At 32.3% G+C, this 17,082-nt stretch overlaps 4 protein-coding genes across 7 annotated transcripts; 3 read left to right on the top strand and 1 right to left on the bottom strand.

The window, feature by feature from the left end:
* The first annotated feature begins 604 nt into the window (after positions 1–604).
* Positions 605–1,649, top strand: RpS21 (ribosomal protein S21). The gene is made up of 4 exons (XM_011637287.2): positions 605–753; positions 828–895; positions 1,253–1,388; positions 1,534–1,649. The coding sequence occupies exons 2-4, from the start codon at positions 846–848 to the stop codon at positions 1,597–1,599; spliced, it is 252 nt and encodes an 83-aa protein (XP_011635589.2). The 5' UTR covers positions 605–753; positions 828–845; the 3' UTR covers positions 1,600–1,649.
* A 262-nt stretch (positions 1,650–1,911) lies between these two features.
* On the bottom strand, positions 1,912–10,391 carry Tbc1d8-9 (TBC1 domain family member 8/9). Of its 2 annotated transcripts, XM_089075129.1 has the most exons (20): positions 10,240–10,391; positions 9,572–9,601; positions 9,317–9,483; positions 8,701–8,874; positions 8,527–8,623; positions 8,241–8,430; positions 8,057–8,133; positions 7,905–7,961; positions 7,629–7,833; positions 7,347–7,549; positions 6,976–7,262; positions 6,689–6,892; positions 6,169–6,500; positions 5,709–5,864; positions 5,436–5,621; positions 5,171–5,359; positions 4,871–5,036; positions 4,467–4,802; positions 4,262–4,380; positions 1,912–4,189 (listed from the first exon to the last, which is right to left on the bottom strand). In XM_089075129.1, exons 2-20 carry the CDS (start codon positions 9,577–9,579, stop codon positions 3,971–3,973), a joined length of 3,372 nt encoding a protein of 1,123 aa, XP_088931255.1. In that variant the 5' UTR covers positions 9,580–9,601; positions 10,240–10,391; the 3' UTR covers positions 1,912–3,970. The 2 variants fall into 2 exon arrangements, with proteins under 2 accessions (XP_088931255.1, XP_088931254.1); XM_089075128.1 differs by lacking the exon at positions 9,572–9,601.
* A 226-nt stretch (positions 10,392–10,617) lies between these two features.
* Positions 10,618–13,667, top strand: LOC105426177 (KIF-binding protein). 2 transcript variants are annotated; one of them, XM_011637284.2, is made up of 3 exons: positions 10,618–10,761; positions 10,839–10,972; positions 11,407–13,667. In XM_011637284.2, the coding sequence occupies exon 3, from the start codon at positions 11,561–11,563 to the stop codon at positions 13,388–13,390; it is 1,830 nt and encodes a 609-aa protein (XP_011635586.2). In that variant the 5' UTR covers positions 10,618–10,761; positions 10,839–10,972; positions 11,407–11,560; the 3' UTR covers positions 13,391–13,667. The 2 variants fall into 2 exon arrangements, with proteins under 2 accessions (XP_011635586.2, XP_088931259.1); XM_089075133.1 differs by lacking the exons at positions 10,618–10,761; positions 10,839–10,972 and adding an exon at positions 11,038–11,053.
* Positions 13,668–14,001: 334 nt separating this feature from the next.
* Positions 14,002–16,999, top strand: ND-ACP (NADH dehydrogenase (ubiquinone) acyl carrier protein). 2 transcript variants are annotated; one of them, XM_011637281.3, is made up of 3 exons: positions 14,002–14,321; positions 15,974–16,099; positions 16,671–16,999. In XM_011637281.3, exons 1-3 carry the CDS (start codon positions 14,172–14,174, stop codon positions 16,848–16,850), a joined length of 456 nt encoding a protein of 151 aa, XP_011635583.2. In that variant the 5' UTR covers positions 14,002–14,171; the 3' UTR covers positions 16,851–16,999. The 2 variants fall into 2 exon arrangements, with proteins under 2 accessions (XP_011635583.2, XP_011635584.2); XM_011637282.2 differs by lacking the exon at positions 15,974–16,099 and adding an exon at positions 15,820–15,930 and having other exon boundaries at positions 14,005–14,321.
* Positions 17,000–17,082: the final 83 nt, after the last annotated feature.

Genomic DNA, 17,082 nt, shown 5'->3' with positions numbered 1-17,082 from the left:
CTAATTTGTATTGATAGATAAGAAAGGTATTTCTTGATTTATTATATTCATTTTTATTAATGTAAATTAACCTAAAAAATTGGTTTTAAGGATTAGAAAAAGATACGGAATAAATTAAATTAAATCGAGATTAACGTCTACATCTTTAGAAATAAACTTAGGAAGTAGAGAAAGATAAAATATAAATTAAACTAAAGTTAGAAATAGATCTCTATCGAATAAATTAATTGACGGAATAAATCACAATGTGATTTAAATGCCTCTATGAGATTTTGATCAAGCTGATTAATCAGTTGGTAATTAATTCAACAGGCAAAATCGCTTACTGAATAATTTTTAACTATATGTAATTTGTATGTATCTAATTTAATTTTTCTTTTCAACGACAAAAGATTAATTAATCTATTCGGTTTAATAAAATATATAATATAAAAGTATTACTCGAAAAATTAATTGTCAATTAAAAGTAAATCGCAATTTAGTCAAAATGCATTCATTGAATACTTTGAAGTATATTTTTAGATTTAAGTTAGAATAGAAAAATATTTCAATCAAAATAAAACGCGCATTGAGTAGTTATGCACTGTGCGAGCTTAAAAAGGATCCAGAAGTAAGAACCAATCATATTCGATTATTTGGCCAATAGGCTTACTACTTTGTCAACTTGAATGCGCCCAATATTACATCGGAAAGTGTCGATCTTTCGGTTTTGTAGCCATCTTGAGCGAGAGACCTGACGATTCTAAGTGAAAAGTATTTGTTAAATAATCAACACGGCCACGTTTTAAATCAGTCGAATAATATACCAATCGCTTATATTGTTACAGCTCTAAAAAGTCAGAAAAATGGAAAACGATTTGGGGAACTTGGTTGATCTGTACATCCCTCGAAAATGGTAAGACACAAAACACGTGGATCATGAATGATTCTTCTGTAAGTTTTACAATAAATATAAATGCGATCTTACATTGAAGCTCTCGATCAAAGTGGACGCGTGATTTATTTATTCGATATGGCTTAAGATGGATTCTGGTGTACGTAAAAAGTATTTAGCGGTATATAAGTGAGGTTAGGTTCTATTGAAATCTGCAATTTCCTTGAAGAATCTGTTCGCTTAAGCTGTCGTAATATTCTATCTTATCTATATATTTTCTATTTTTTAAGTAAAACCACAGTGAACCAAAGAATCGCAGAAACACGGATAAGGTATAAAAAATAAAATTTAAATTTTTTTTACCATTTTTTCTTTCAGCTCGGCGAGTAATCGTATCATCCATGCTAAGGATCATGCATCCATTCAGTTAACTTTGGCCGATGTTGATCCAGAAACGGGACGCATGACTGACACACACAAGATGTATGCAATCTGTGGGGCAATTCGTCGAATGGTATAAATTTTGTATATATATATATATATATATATGCATATTCATATAATTTTTTAAATTTTCTGGGAAAAAATTCCATTATTTGATTTAACATTTGTATGATGAATTATGATAATTATTAATTATGATACTTGTATGTTTGTAGGGAGAATCCGATGATTGCATAGTAAGATTGACGAAGAATGATGGATTATTATCTAAGAATTTTTAATTTAAGTTATGTGACATTTATTTTCAATAAATTAAAAAAGACAAAGCAGATTTAATGATTGCTATTTTCTTTGCAATAATCCTATATACTTGTACTAGATACTATATCCTATATACTTCTATATATGAAGTAAATAAAATATTGCATATATATCTAAGTTTTAAAAATAATAGATATTTTAAGGATAAATAGAAATTGAAATTCTGAACGAAATATATTTTCTTTTAGAACCATAGTATGAATGTTCAGAATGTATGTAAACAACTTTTTTTATATTATTTATTATATTTAAAACAAATTTGTGGATGTATGTTTTATATATATATATATATATATATATATATATATATATATGATATTTATTATATGTATTTTATATATACAATTACAGGTATGAAATATTTTTATATACACATATAATACACATTTGTATAATAAGCCATGTCAGATGCCATAGTACCGCTTTGAATTACGATCATAAAATTATGTTCATGTGTGTGAATACTCTTCAGTTATATAAAAATAAAAACTATCGCTAAAGTGTGTATATAATCATGTGCCACATACAATTGGGATTGACTATGTCTAATAAATTTTAATCGATTCAAAAAAGCTGTCTATATTTAATTAAAATCCATTCTAAAGTAGGGAAAAATTATCCAGCGTTTTATTATTAATTACGAATAGTAGATCTTTTTAAGAAAACAAATAATTTGATATCTTTAGGCAATATCGTGTATTAAACATACTTGTTATCATTATTATTATACATTAAAGTTTTATTAACTTCTTTCATATCATGATACTGAAATTTTGAAATTGAATAAATCAAATTTTATTTTTGATCAAATTAGAGATATAAAAAATTTATAATTCTAAAAAATGTTTTTCGATTATTTTCTTCATAATGAATACTCTCTAGTTCATACATTGGAAAATCATAAATTTTAATATTTCGGAGTTTTTCATAAATGAATCGGGTAATAAGAAGTTTGTATTATTGGAAGGCAACGATCAGTTATTAAATAATACTGCGTATCAAAATTGCGTTATATTATCACGTTTGAATATACAAATTAGTTCGTTTACGTATATTATTTATTAATAATAGGATAATTTTATCTATGTTTCTACTTGCAGATGTTTAAAAAAATTCATATAAATTTTGAAGTGGTATTGTGAAACGAATAACAAGAAATATTTTATTTTATTTTTTAGATGGCATATTTTGGGGTATTTCGCATTTATTATTTTAACTTTTTGGAATTAATTCTTTGTCGTGCATTGATGTAGGCAATGATTTATGCGAAATCAATGGCAGATGAATTTTATTTCTATTAGAAACTGTAATACTTTGTTTAAATTTCCAAGTGAATATATAATTTTTTCAATTCAATTCCATTTTCAATTGTCTCTTATAATAATGAGAAAATAATACTTGAGAAATATATAACATTTGTATTGTACTGATTAACAATGATTAACAAATGATTATAAATGATTATAAAATGGGAGAATAAAATAATAAGACTAAGTAAATAATTATTGAACCAATACTAATACTATGTTGTTACTACATATTGTATTATGCCACTGTTTGACATATCTAACAAAAATAATTGATATTTTCAAACTATGGAAAATGTCATCTCCTTAGATGTCCGTTCTTAGAAATACTCATATATTGCGTCAAATATTGGATATTTGTGGAATTCATATTATTTATTATTAATTTTAAAGCAATAAAATTAGTTTCAGATTTTTACCCTGAGTATTTACTATTGCACTGTTTAGAATGATTTTCTGTTGTATGATTATATGTTTACAGCGATTGATAAGGTAGGCCGACATATTAAATAATAAATATGCCTTGTCATACACGTTACAACATTTTTGAAAATCAACTAAAAAAATACAACTAAACTAAAAAAAGCATAAGTATATATTCTTTCAACTATTAATATAATAGATTGGAATATATAATTAGGATTGAATCTATATATCTTCTAAAAGAATATATTGGAAATATCTATTATTATTAAAGCCAACTTTAACTCAAGATATATCATTCATTCTGATACATCATTTCATTTATAAAAAAATATCAACAGAAATTTAGAAAATAATGATTAGAAAAATCCTGATGCGACTTTATGGTATTATAATAAATGAACTTATAACTAGTGTATTACACGTATTGCCATGCAAATGTGTACCTTCTCAAATCGAAAAATTTGCGTTTTTCGATAGTAATAATATATACATTTCTCTTAAGCAATTTTCTGTCTTCTCCTTCGTCAATTTATCTAAGCCAACCTATCTATGCATGTAGAAATAGATATATCATTCTTTATACATTCATTACCGTATGTCATCCGTTCAGAGTTGGTGTGTCTGATAAAGAATGAACCCGATTGAATCTACGATTTTTCAATGTTGTTATAGCTTCCATAAGATCGGTTCGTTTACTGAAGAAGTCTACTATTGCCTGACCAGTCAAAGCTGACGCTAAAAACTGTTCAATGGTTATCGACCAATCGGGATCAGCAGATGATGCTATACTCGATGGATTTCCATTACGATCGGGTGACTAAAGTGAGAAAAAGATATCGAATTAGCTTATCATAATTGATAGATTATTAATATAAATAAAAATATATACCCTTTCGATCGTTGAAGCTTGTTGAGCTGCAGAAGCAGCTAAAAGTAAGCTATCTTCAGATTCTTCTCTCTCTACATAAAATTTCTTGCCAACATCTCCTAACTGAAGCAAAAGAGTGCCTACGGATTTTGTATTATTTTATTCAATTGTCGTTAAATATTATTACAGAATAGAGTTTTAAATATATTCAACATAAATATGTTACCTATGGAAGCGATACAATGATATGTTTCCTGTTCTTCAGGTTGAGCAGGAAACATGTCGTAAAGAGTTTTCCATAATGCTATAAAATGTCCTTGCGACATTTTTGGCACGGTTTTAAGATCCAATGGACTGTCCTTTGACGCTATCATCGAACGCAAGCTACCCATACTCTGAACTTCCCACGACTGATCACCTTGCTGACTGTTCAAGCTCGTAGATCGTGATAGTGTACCCACAGTCGGCTCTTCTGCTACACTAATCGGCATTTCCAAGGAAGCTACACTTTGCTCCATACTATCAAAGAAATCTGTAGCTTCTGCTGCTACTTCGGCTCCATCTGACCAATTTATAGATTTATATTGTATTATAAATAGAATGTTATACTTTTTACATTATTAAATTTACCTGCTGAATGTGTTGGCGATTCAAAGTCGGCAGGTGTAAGAAGTGGTGGTAAATGCAATGTATACAATAATTTTAATCTTTGTGTCAAATCAGCTGTCGCAGTCATCCCTATAGCTTGTACTAATTCTCGGAAATTTAGTAAACCGTCGCGATTACGATCCATCAACTAAAAAATATTTTTAAATGAATTAATCACATATTGTATTTGTAACTATGTAATATATGATTTTTTAGAACAAATTTTAATTTCAAAATGATATAAATGAATAAAAAGAAATCGATTTATTTATAAAAACTTACACGGAATAATCGAGCGGAAAGAGATTCAGCCTGAGTGCATTTTCCCCATGGAGACAGACCACCGAATAATATTCTGAATAAATCAAAATCTACTTTATACGCTTCATATGGTGGTTGGGTTGGATCATAGCGGTCGGGTTCGGATTTTCGTTGACTCATTAATTCTTCTCTTACTAAGCTTAATAGTTCCTATATATACATAACAATTAAAATATTTATACACATTCCAGAATTTATTTATATGAAAAAAATTATTCTGCATTACCTGCAATTCCTCTATTTTCATATATTTATCAACGACTACGCTTCTGATTACATTCTTCTCAATTCCATCCTCGAGACTTTGAACTACCCTCAGTCTGTGCTTTAGACGCAATCTTTCTATCCAACCAATTGTCAAAGATCCATACCTCAAGTATGCCTCATAGATTAAGGTTTGAACAGATATACTCTACAATAGTAAATCTTAGTTGTATTTTCATTTATTTATTTATTACACGAAATACATGAAATAACCAAAATATATGTGTATCCTTGCCTTATTAGGGGATGTACTATCAACTGGTCTAGGAAATATTGGGCCTTCATCGTTATAAACGCCACCAAGATAATCTGTTAGCAATTGCATAGCTTCTCCATCATCGCGACAATTGAGTAACTTGTCTTGATTCCATTCCAACACTGTCAATGCTATCTGATAGAGTAAGAAAGATCTATTTTAAATATCTTTGTATTTATTATATATAACAATAGTAAAATAATTTGATTCAATTCCAAAATTTAGATTGTTATAATAAAATAAATTCATTAAAGATTATTTAAAATTAATAAAAAATTATAGTAAAATTATAGTAAAATTAAATTTATTCACAATAAAAGCTTTCTATGGAAATAATCTATCATAATTTTAATAAATTATTTTTGAAAATAATAGTTAAAAAATCTCTCATTAATTAAAAATATATTTAAAACTATGTTTTCTATGTTCAGTTTCTTACCTGAAAAATAACTTTTGCCCCATCGTAGAAGAAACAGTCCATAATATTCACAGCACTGCTGGTTGGCATGACGCTCAAAAATATAGTTAAAAACCAAGATAACGAGATAACTTTAATTAAACCAAGTTCTTGTAATTTGGCATGTAAAACTGGCAAATGTTCGGCAGCCAGTTCTTCTAAAAGACCTTGGTCAACAAGAGCACCGACTACTCTCCGATCATAGTAATCGGGCAATAATGATTCACAAACATTACATAACTGCCAGAACGCTGATTCCTCAGAGCAGTAAATTAGAAGAACGGAAGCTACTATATTCATCGCCTGACAATAACCTACAGAAACAAACATTTATAAAAATTTTTAATTCGTATTAACATAATATTCATATTAACATAACAGATAAATATTTAATAATTATTAATTATTTTTAAGAATATTCATGTTTTATGTTTGACACTTAAGGACTGTCGGTTCTTGATAAAGTGCCATTTAAAAACAAATAAAAAAATTTTAGACTTACCAATCTGAGGATTTCGCCATGCATAAGCAGATAGCACTCTTCGCAGAGCACTAATTCCAGTATCAGACTGGAAAGCTGGATGCTCCGGTAACGATCTATGCAAATCTCTTTCGATTTCCTCGTTTGCTTGACACGATTTACCAAGAGATTGTTCGACTAATGATTTATATAAGTCTGGATTCATTGCCTTCTCATTTAAGGCACCTTTAACAAAATGACATATTCTGTATATTAAAATTTAGTTTAATTATTTATGGGGTGCACTTTGTCTTTTATTTATATATTACCAGAAAAGGTGAGCCAAACTTCTCCTCTGAGGGATTGCGGGACTCCTTGAATAACGAGCTTCGCAGTTTCCGTAGTTCTGTACATTGTAATTCCTCTTCCGTATTCCGCAAAGTGGAGTTCCCATTGCTTCTCTTTAGCTTCTTGTTTTAATGCTGCTTCGGGAGTCAATGGAGCCTTAAAAAGCACCATCAATGGTGGCTGAGGCTTCCATTGTTCTGTAGGTTTCGCTTCTTCGCAGTTGCTGATGTTATTTGAGGAATTCGGCGAACATATGTTATCTTTAATTCTATAACAAAATTCATGTTGTCACATCTATATATTATATCTATACTAGAAAATATAATGCAAAGATATAATTAAGTTTACATACATATAATTAAGCTTAGACTTTGCTAAGAGCTCGGAGATTTTCTGAACCACGAAATCTCTGTCGTGTATTTGAGCGAATAGAAACGATGCTCGCGTTGTTGTGACTAATATTGACTTATCTGCTCCTGTGTTGGATTGATTTTCTGCTGATTCAACAAGTGTCACTTCTCTCAAAGGTATGACTAAACTCACTTGTCGTCTTACCTAAATGAGTATGAGTAATAAGTAAATCATTATTAGTTATTATTTTATGTTTAAAGTTCATTTAGAAGAAGATATTTACCCTACTTTCAAAACAAAGATAATTTTGAGATAAGTATATCTTTCCCCAGACATATCTCTTGTTATATGGTGTCCATAAAGTTGCATCGATACTACCATCTAATTTCTCGGTTCCTGGCAATCTAAATTGAAGTCTATATGCTTCCGAGTGTGCTCGTGCATCCAGATCCCTCTTCAAGAATGATGGCTTCTTAGGCACATTTTTGCTAAATTCAGAATTAATTCAATACATTTTTGCACAATTTAAAAAAAAAAATATAATCATATCAAAATATACCTTAATTTATTCAGTAAATCTCTATCCTCATTAAATCCACTTTTTTCATCGATAAGTCTAAAAAGAAAATAAGAATTGATTTACAATAAATTAATACATGATGCAAAGGTAATGTTTATTTTCTGTGTTATATTTTAAAAATAATCATATACCTTTTCATAGCAATATTGGTCAGTTGCTCCATTAATGAATATGTTTCTGATTTATGTAAAAACATAGAAAAATAATGCTGTAACATATAAAGAATCAAGTATTGAGCTGACTGTACCATATGAAATGTATCATGACATACTTTGATAACAACACATAGAAACGTATTTATGTGTATTAATATACCTCTTTATTGTCACGTGTCACGATACGTATACTGTCTGGAACTAGAAGGGAATTAGTTTTGTTCAATTCCGTGATATCTGTCCATCTTACAATCAATTTGGTCTCTCTTGCCAGTATATAAGCATAAAAACACATATGATTGACAGATAAATAGAGCCATCCTTGTCTAGGTAATCGAGATTTCCAATAGCTAAAAGAAAAATATAGCCATTTTACAATATTTATCTTTCAAATGTACTTAATATTTTATTTTTACGTAACCATTATATAGTTAAAATATAAAGACCTGCAAGAATAATAATTGACCAATTTGTCCTCTTTGGGTATATTGAATAATTGGTGAAACTTAAAAGACACAGTTTTAAAAGATTCTGGATCTTCTTCTGTAAACAAATATTAATATTCAATTTATGCATTTGTAATTTATGCTTACAATTTAAATAAGGGTTAATAATTCTACCATCTGCAAATTGAGAATCCGGGATGCTATTTGCTATTATAGACTGAATTTTGCAACAAACGAATTCCGTTATCTCTTCCTCAGTATCGAACGATGTGAGCGTAGTCATTAAATTTGAATGGAGCCATTCCCAATCCTGTAAGATCTCTTCACGAGTCAAGGAACACGCCACCTCTGCAAGTTTCGAATATAAGACACATAAGAGATTTAAATTGTTTCTCAAACAAGAATTTAAGCAAAATCTAATCTATTTTAATAATTAATTCCTTTCATATTGCGATAACACATAAATATAATATTTAAGGTGAAAGCAATAAACTTCTTGTGTTTCTCTGATAATTGTTTATGCTAATAAACCTTGTTATCAGTTACTGTGCTATTATCACTGTTACTAAAATAATGTTTGCATACATATTCGTTGTCCTTGGCTTTTTAAATGCATAATACAAAAAAAAACAGTATTTAATAAGTGATATCTATAACAATGTAATTAAAATTATACCAACAAGAATTATTTCCTCTCTCTTTTTTCTACTTCTTTCTTTCTCTAAAATATTTTACATTTTTTCTAACTCTTATATTAGAGCTTTCAATTATGTAATATATAATATAATACCCCAATAAACTTCCGACGACGGTGTCTGATGAAGAATTCTAAAGGGCGGTGGTTTAGTGTCGAAAACGCTGTCCAATGTGCCCACCAATATAGAAGTAAGCCCTTTCGTTTTTCCATGTCCTTTGCGACGTTGCAAAACAAAATATACAGTCGCCTGCTCAGTAATCCTGAGTAAAACAACAATATAGAATTACATATTATTATACAAACGTCTTCTATCCAAAAAAAAACCTCTACGAAATAAACAGTACTCACACATTCATAACAAAAATATTTCATAAATATCTACAATAAAACAAAAGATTAAAAATCAAATACAATGAATTAAAAATTGAAATACAAGTTTCTTTAAATTTATATATATATATATATATGTGTGTGTGTGTGTGTGTGTGTATAAATAAAAAAACTATGAAACGTTTCAACAAATATTGATTTTCTTGCGGAGATCTCTCATCAATTATTATTATTATTACTAACGACTTTCTCTTCCCGTTAATATTCAGTAATATTTGAGATTACTGAATACCATGTCTGATTAGTGTCAAACTGACCACGTCAGATTAGTGTCAAACTATATACATTCTCGCTTATCGTGTCAGATGTCGATACTTTGCCGCTTATCAAATTCGACGAATCCGACCAAACACTTGGCATGACAGCTGAAGGCGCGTCGCGCTCTCGCGTCGAGCCAGGCGTTTCGTGGCAATTAAAAACGGGAAATTTCGTCGCGTTACGACATCGTTGCGAGACTCTGATAACCGATAAACGCCGCGGGCGCGGATGTCACGCGCGCGAAAGTGACCATCGGAGCCTCCCGTCAGCTGTCTCTGACGTGATGTAAACATTCCGTCTACGGAGCCCGGCCGCCGAAATCGTTCCCGTCGCATTGGCGACGATCGCGGGATGAATGGCGACCTTACCAGAACGCGTTGGCGAGCAGCACCTCCTGCGGCTTCACCCACATCTCGACCACCGTGCACGCCGCGCGAGGTACATATGGCACTGACAGAACGGCGACAGCAGCGGCGGCAGCGGCGGCGGCAACACGACGACGACGACGACGACGACGACGTTGATGTCGTGCGCGCGCGCGCGCGCAATCCTTCTCGAGAGACGGTTACGAGACGACGGCGACGCGAGGGGAAGGGAAAAAAATAAGAGAGGCACCCGCGATGGATAAACAGCAACACTGACACTGGCCGCGACGACGACGGGACGATCAGCTGCGATCCGCGACAGGCGCTCGCCACGCCACGCGGGATGAAGCGAATGTCACTACGATGGGAAGGTCCCATTATCGGCGATCGATACCGCGACCTCGTGCTCTCGAACTCCCGACGCGGTCCCGACGGCGACCCGAGTCCGCGTGGATTTTCGTCTGGGGCGAACGCCGATTTTTAATCAGGTCGACTGATTTTTAATCGGGTCGACGTCAGAGAGATGTACATTCATCATTTCTATTAATATTTATTAATTTTAATCTCGTTTAATTCATTCTTTATCTTTCTGTAATTCTTAGAATGAAAAAAAAGTTGAATCGAGATTGAAGTTGATCTATCGGATAAAAGCAGATAGTAATGTGGCTGTCACAGGAAACATCATTAGTGCGATGATATAACTGATTAACACAAATGGGATAGGAATTGTTTGAAGGTTAGATGTAGTGATGATCTATTTGTGTGAAGTCGATTTGCAAAAATTATTGATTTCGAGATGCCTGTAATAATCAATTCTGTAATGTCTATTTCTATCGGTGTAGATTTATTTAAATTTCAATTTACTATGTATCTTTTTTGAATGTTGGAATTAAGACATCTACATTATGATCTGAATTATGACCTATATTATGTAGAAATAGATATAAGTAAACCTTTTTATCTAGAACGGAAAGATTGTGTCTTGAATTATAAAAGAACTATTTATTTTCATTGCAGAATAATAGAATAATTCAAAATTTTGTATAAAGGAATTTTGTGATTTTCAAATTGATTTTCTAAAAAGTTTGTTGTCTCTTCTCTTGCAAATTGACAATATAAGAATTCATATCTCTATGTTGTTTAATAATCTTATATAATTAATTTTTTTAGGCAATTACAGTACAGTCACACGATTCTAAGCTGCTGATAGCTAGTTCACTAGACTCTGAATATTTCTAAGAGATTTAATTCTGATGTAGAATCTGTCAAAGAAATCAAGTACAGGATATAAAAAAAAAACAAGGGATTTAATACTAATGTATTAATGTCAAGTCATTTTGATAATAAAATGGAATGTTTGGATACAATCAACCACCCAGAATCATGGGTGAAGGAAAAGTATCAAGAGGTTCAGAAATTACTGAAGGAACATGAGGGAAAAATTGATCCTAGTAAGATTTATGAGAAAAAGTCTAAGGCGGTAGAAATTTTGTTGGAAATATTGGAAGCGCTTATACACTGCAAAGAGACCCTTTGTACTGTAGCGGCCGCAATAACTCATTTAAACATAGGTATATTACAGGCTGATTTGGAAGATACAGGACTCGCTATAGAATATTTCAAAAAATGCATCGATTTATTAGAAGACAGCAAATTAACGGCTGAAGGAATATTACCAGCTGTAAGCGCCAACAATCAATTAGGTTTGATTTACGCTCAACGTGGTTCATACGAAGAAGCTAAAGATTTTCTAAAACAAGCTGAAGATTTATATATCAAGTTTACAGACGATATTAAACTTGATCCCGTTCACATGGTGACTATCATGGGTATCGAGGAGATTGAAGGAGATCTGTGTGCTAAAAGTATTCTTGAGAAGCTTCACACGTTAACCCTATATTATTTAGCACAAGTCTGCCGTGAGCTAGATGATAAGTGTAATTTTGCTTTATATTGTCACAGAACACTGAGCAAACAATTGAGTCAAAACAAGATAACGCAAGATCTAGATTATGTCGACTGGGCTTTAAACGCCGCAACGATATCTCAATATTTCATAGAACAAGACAAATTTCCACAGGCGAGGCATCATCTAGCTGCGGCGTCCTGTATATTGGAGAAATACTCGGAAATCTTGAAGGCAAAGGGTACCAGGGAAAAGAGCGAGAGTCTTGCTGCGGAATATGAAAATTATGATCACAGATCGGCGAGTATCGCTAGATGCTGGGCGAAGTACGGTATTGCTCTCTTAGGAGCATCCAAGGAAAGGTTATTGAAAAGATTTGAACAGGAGGAAGAACAATATTTAAAGTCCGCAAAAGTTTCCAATGAAGCCTACAAATATTCTCAAACTGAGATCATGGAGGATCCGAGATTTGTAGATCTAGAACCAGAGTTAGAATCGATTACTAATGAAATCACGGATATGTACCTGTTGGATTTTAACGACGCCAAACCAGTGTTCCTAAATGTTCGAAAATGGTTGGATAAAGCGAAGGAGTACTACACCTTCGAGAATCACGCGTCGGATTACGCCTGGATCGCGCAAGATCTCTCTCAAGCGTACAAGTATCTAGCGTTCTTCGAGGACAATGAAGACAGGCAGGCGAGAATGCACAAACGGCGAATAGACATTTTGGAGAAAGTAATCGAGGGATTATGCCCGCGGTACTACCGGCTCGTCTGCAGGGAGATTTGGATCGAGCTGGCAGAAACGTATTTGGAGATCCTGGATTTGAAGTTCGAACGTTTGCAGGCGTCCAACGAGAAGGCGACGCCGCAGATGATAGCGAAGATTGAGCGCCTGTCGAGAAACAGCATAAAGCACTTTCAGTCCTATCTGAATTCTTTGGAGATGAGCAAATCCGAAAGCGGGGTTGAATCCTTCTCGGACGACTTGCTATATCAGGCGTTGTACGCTTATTTCCACATAGGTAGATTGTACAACAGGATCATAACTTCTGATGTGCAGCAAAAGATAGAGAATATGCAGAATAGTATCGATGCGTATAGCTTCATTGTCAATTACTATGACAAGCATCCTGAAAAGCAAGAGAAATTAGATAAATACGAATTTATAAAACTATCTAAAGAATTCGTCACTTTGCTGCCGCTTTCGTTAGAGAGATTGAAGCAGCAGCAAATAAATCAATAATTCCATTCTCTTTTCTTTCCTTAGATTGTTTTCTACTTCGCATCTCTGTGAAATATTATAGAATATGATATATTTTGTTATATTTTCTTTTACAGGAATGACTTACAGAATCTGTAAAATATGTCGCATGTATTTAAAATGAATACTCTTGTATGTATTTGTCACGCTCATTCGCTCAGATACATATAAATGTAATATAATAAAATTATTTACGTTTGTAATGCACATAACTATACATTACATTGCTATACATTAAAGAGATATTTAAGATGAAGAAGTTACTTTTAATTTATTTTTATGTTTCATTAGACTGTATTGTCCAGAAATATAACAAAAATAGAAATCTTTAAGAAATTTTAATAAATATTAATATAAATTATATCTAAATATAATTCTATCATAAATTATATAACTTTTCTTACATTTTGAAATTTAATTTTAAAAATCTACATATGATTTCTTTTTCAAATAATAATATAAACATATCATAGTCTAACATTTCACATCTGAATATAAAATAAAGATATAAAAAAAATTGATTAAATGAATGTTGTCGCCACTTTAGCTGATAAGATTGATAAAGCCGCTGTGAGTAGATGTCAGCACGTGCTCCGAAGTTTCCCCGAGTAATTCTCGAGTCGACCGGAAGTGGAAGGTTCGGAGGAAGGAGCGAAGAGAAGGAGTCTTGAAAAGTTTCGTCAAGCATCAGGTCTCGCAGCGGCAAGAACCAGAGTCAGAGTGTAAACTCGTCGCCGGTGCTTATCTCGTCCGTGGATGAAGAATGGCATCCCTAGCAAGTGTTCGGTTATTGGCAAGGAACGCCGGTTGTCTCAGGAACTCGTTCAGTCGGCTGCGTTGTGTGAGCAGCGTGCTCGCACAGGTGCGATGCGAGCGGAGGTTGTTGCATCGGACCGCGCTCGTCGTCCCGCAGGTAATGTGAGATGAATGGCACATCGCGTGACTCCCGCGATCGACTTCTTGCCGATTGTGCTGGCGTCAGCTTGTGGATCGCGTATTATGTAACTGACGCGACCTGGAGCGCTCAATGAGATGCGCGTCGACGTCGACAAACATGAGTTCGCCGGTCGACCAAGCTTGACTCGTCCGAGCACGACAGACCTGCTCGTTGAGTTTTGACTGCGCCTTCTTGGACTCTTGATGTTCATGAGTTCCAATTGTACTAAATGAAGAAACTTTTACATTTAACATGTTCCATGCCGCATCAATTTTATGTGTTTTTGTCATCCATATTACTGATGACCTATGCGGTATGTTTATTATATTTGTCAAATAAATCATGTTGCATAATGGCGACAAAACTACATAAATTATAAACAAAAAGGCCTGAAGCATCAATATTGTAATACATATCACAATTATGTATCGACAAATAATATCTCTAAATATTTCTTAATTCTTTGTTTCTTTTTATAGCTAAAATGTTAAGTGGCTTGAAAGAGAGTCCGGCGTAGGTCACCAGTGGTTTGAATGGCATGGAATGTGTTAACTATAATAAATTACAACATTCAAATATAAATTATCATGAATAAGTATGGAGAAAGAAAAGAAAAACTGATTGAAAAATTATAGAAAAATACAGAAGACTGAATATTCCAATTTTTCTTAACAAATAATTATATGAAAGGCACAGACAAAATCATTTGCTATTTATTCTGTAACTCTTAACAATAATGTTGACATTGTTATATTATCGTTGCACAGGTATAATACTCAGTAGAAGAGCGATGATAGTTGATCGTCTATGTTTCCAATTAAATAGTTATTAAATTTCCTAATAAATAATCTACTGAATAATTACTAAACGCTGTCAAAATGAACATGCCCAATTAGGATATGGACAGACGGATTCCTAGAAAAGCTGTGCAATGACAGTGCAGCAATAATAATATATAATATTGTTAAAATTAATAGCACATAAAAAACCACAAGCGACAGTAGTAATCAGTGCAAATAAAGAATTATTGAAAATATGAAATTACTATTTTAAAATTCTTTATTATATTGCTTGCTGGTGAATTTGTTTGCTACTTAAATTTTAATACTTATATTTTTTTATATGTCACTAGTGTAAGAATTACAGAATAGACTTAGAGTCTTTTAACACAACGTTGTTAAATGTAGTACTGCTTCCTATCCTAAAACATATAAATTTTTGTTAGTATATGTACTTAAGATTTGCATAAGTAATTAATAAAAAAATAGTCTTTGAATTTATAAAATACATCCGCGATGTCATTAAGCAATGCAATTTGATATCAAATTTAAATTACAATGATTTGGAGAGGAAACGCATTAGAATATATCTTTTGTTCAATTTGCTTTCTTTATGAAATAATACAGAAGTTAAAAAAATATATATATATATATATATAAAAATATATATAAAAAAAATTATTTGATGAATGCAGGTAAAATGCAATCGTGGATACTGTCAAGAAGTTAAAGCTAAATCAATTAAGGATATCGAAAAGCGCGTATTGAAGGCTGTGGCTGCTTATAATGAAACCATCGCAGAAAAGGTTACATGAAATATATCTTGCTTTTTGGGGAAAAATTTTACAGGGCTTAAGGGACACACGCATCAAGCAGGTGCGCCAGTACAGTCATAAGGATCCGCTAACCCTTGACATTATCAATCAGCGGGTGCTCTTGGTTCTGAAACTTTATGACAAAATTGAAACCTCAAAGGTACTCTACAATCAGAGATCAATATTTTTGATACATTTACCAAGACGTTTCTGTAGATGACAAGTGTTCTACAACAAAAATATGAACTATAGAAATTCATCTTTAATTGAAATAGTAAAATGAGTATCCCTTTTAAACACACTTTCAATATTACAGTATAGCAATAACAATTTTCTATTTGCACAAGATTATAATTCTTTTCTTGTTTGCTGAAACGTTTTGAGAAATTTTTTTTAAAACAAAAAATAATTGGTTACACCTCGCTTGATCGTGGCGTCTGCATATGTACTGACATGGATATAAATTTACGCTGGTTAAGTCTTATTGAATATAATGTGATTCAAAATATTGTATTACCATCTTTAAAAGATATATATTATAGATATATATAAAAGACATATATTATAAAAAAATATTTATCCTGTTCTTATTTAAATTTAGATTTAAATATTTCATTCTCTTCTCCCATCATATATCAATTCATTCTATTGATTTAAAAGACATGTCAGTTGTGCAGGAAGCCCATACGTGCGATTGAATTCTAATCTAACAATATGTGTTGCATCTTCAGTTGAACTTAGACTCACATTTCATGGATGATCTGGGTCTGGATTCCTTGGACCATGTGGAGATCATAATGGCGATGGAGGACGAGTTTGGCTTCGAGATTCCAGACATGGACGCGGAAAGACTATTAAGACCTAAGGATATAGTGCGCTATGTCGCGGACAAGGAAGACATATATGAATAACACGTCTTATGTTATTTATCTCTATGCGTTTAGTCAACATCCGCCGTTATTTCGATCGGAAATAACGGATCAGCATCTTACTGGCTACCATTGTTTTTTCTGTATATAGGTCACTCATTTATGTGAATAAAAAAATAAGCGAATTGTTATATATCGACTTTCTATTATACGAATGTCCCAAATAATTGTAATAGAAATTACTTTTGGTAGTGATCAGTCTTTATTTTTTGTA

The sequence above is a fragment of the Pogonomyrmex barbatus genome, unplaced genomic scaffold (genome assembly GCF_055798465.1).
Source record: "Pogonomyrmex barbatus isolate J1 unplaced genomic scaffold, ASM5579846v1 scaffold18, whole genome shotgun sequence".
NCBI lineage: Eukaryota > Metazoa > Arthropoda > Insecta > Hymenoptera > Formicidae > Pogonomyrmex > Pogonomyrmex barbatus.
This window is presented reverse-complemented; position numbering and strand designations above follow the sequence as displayed.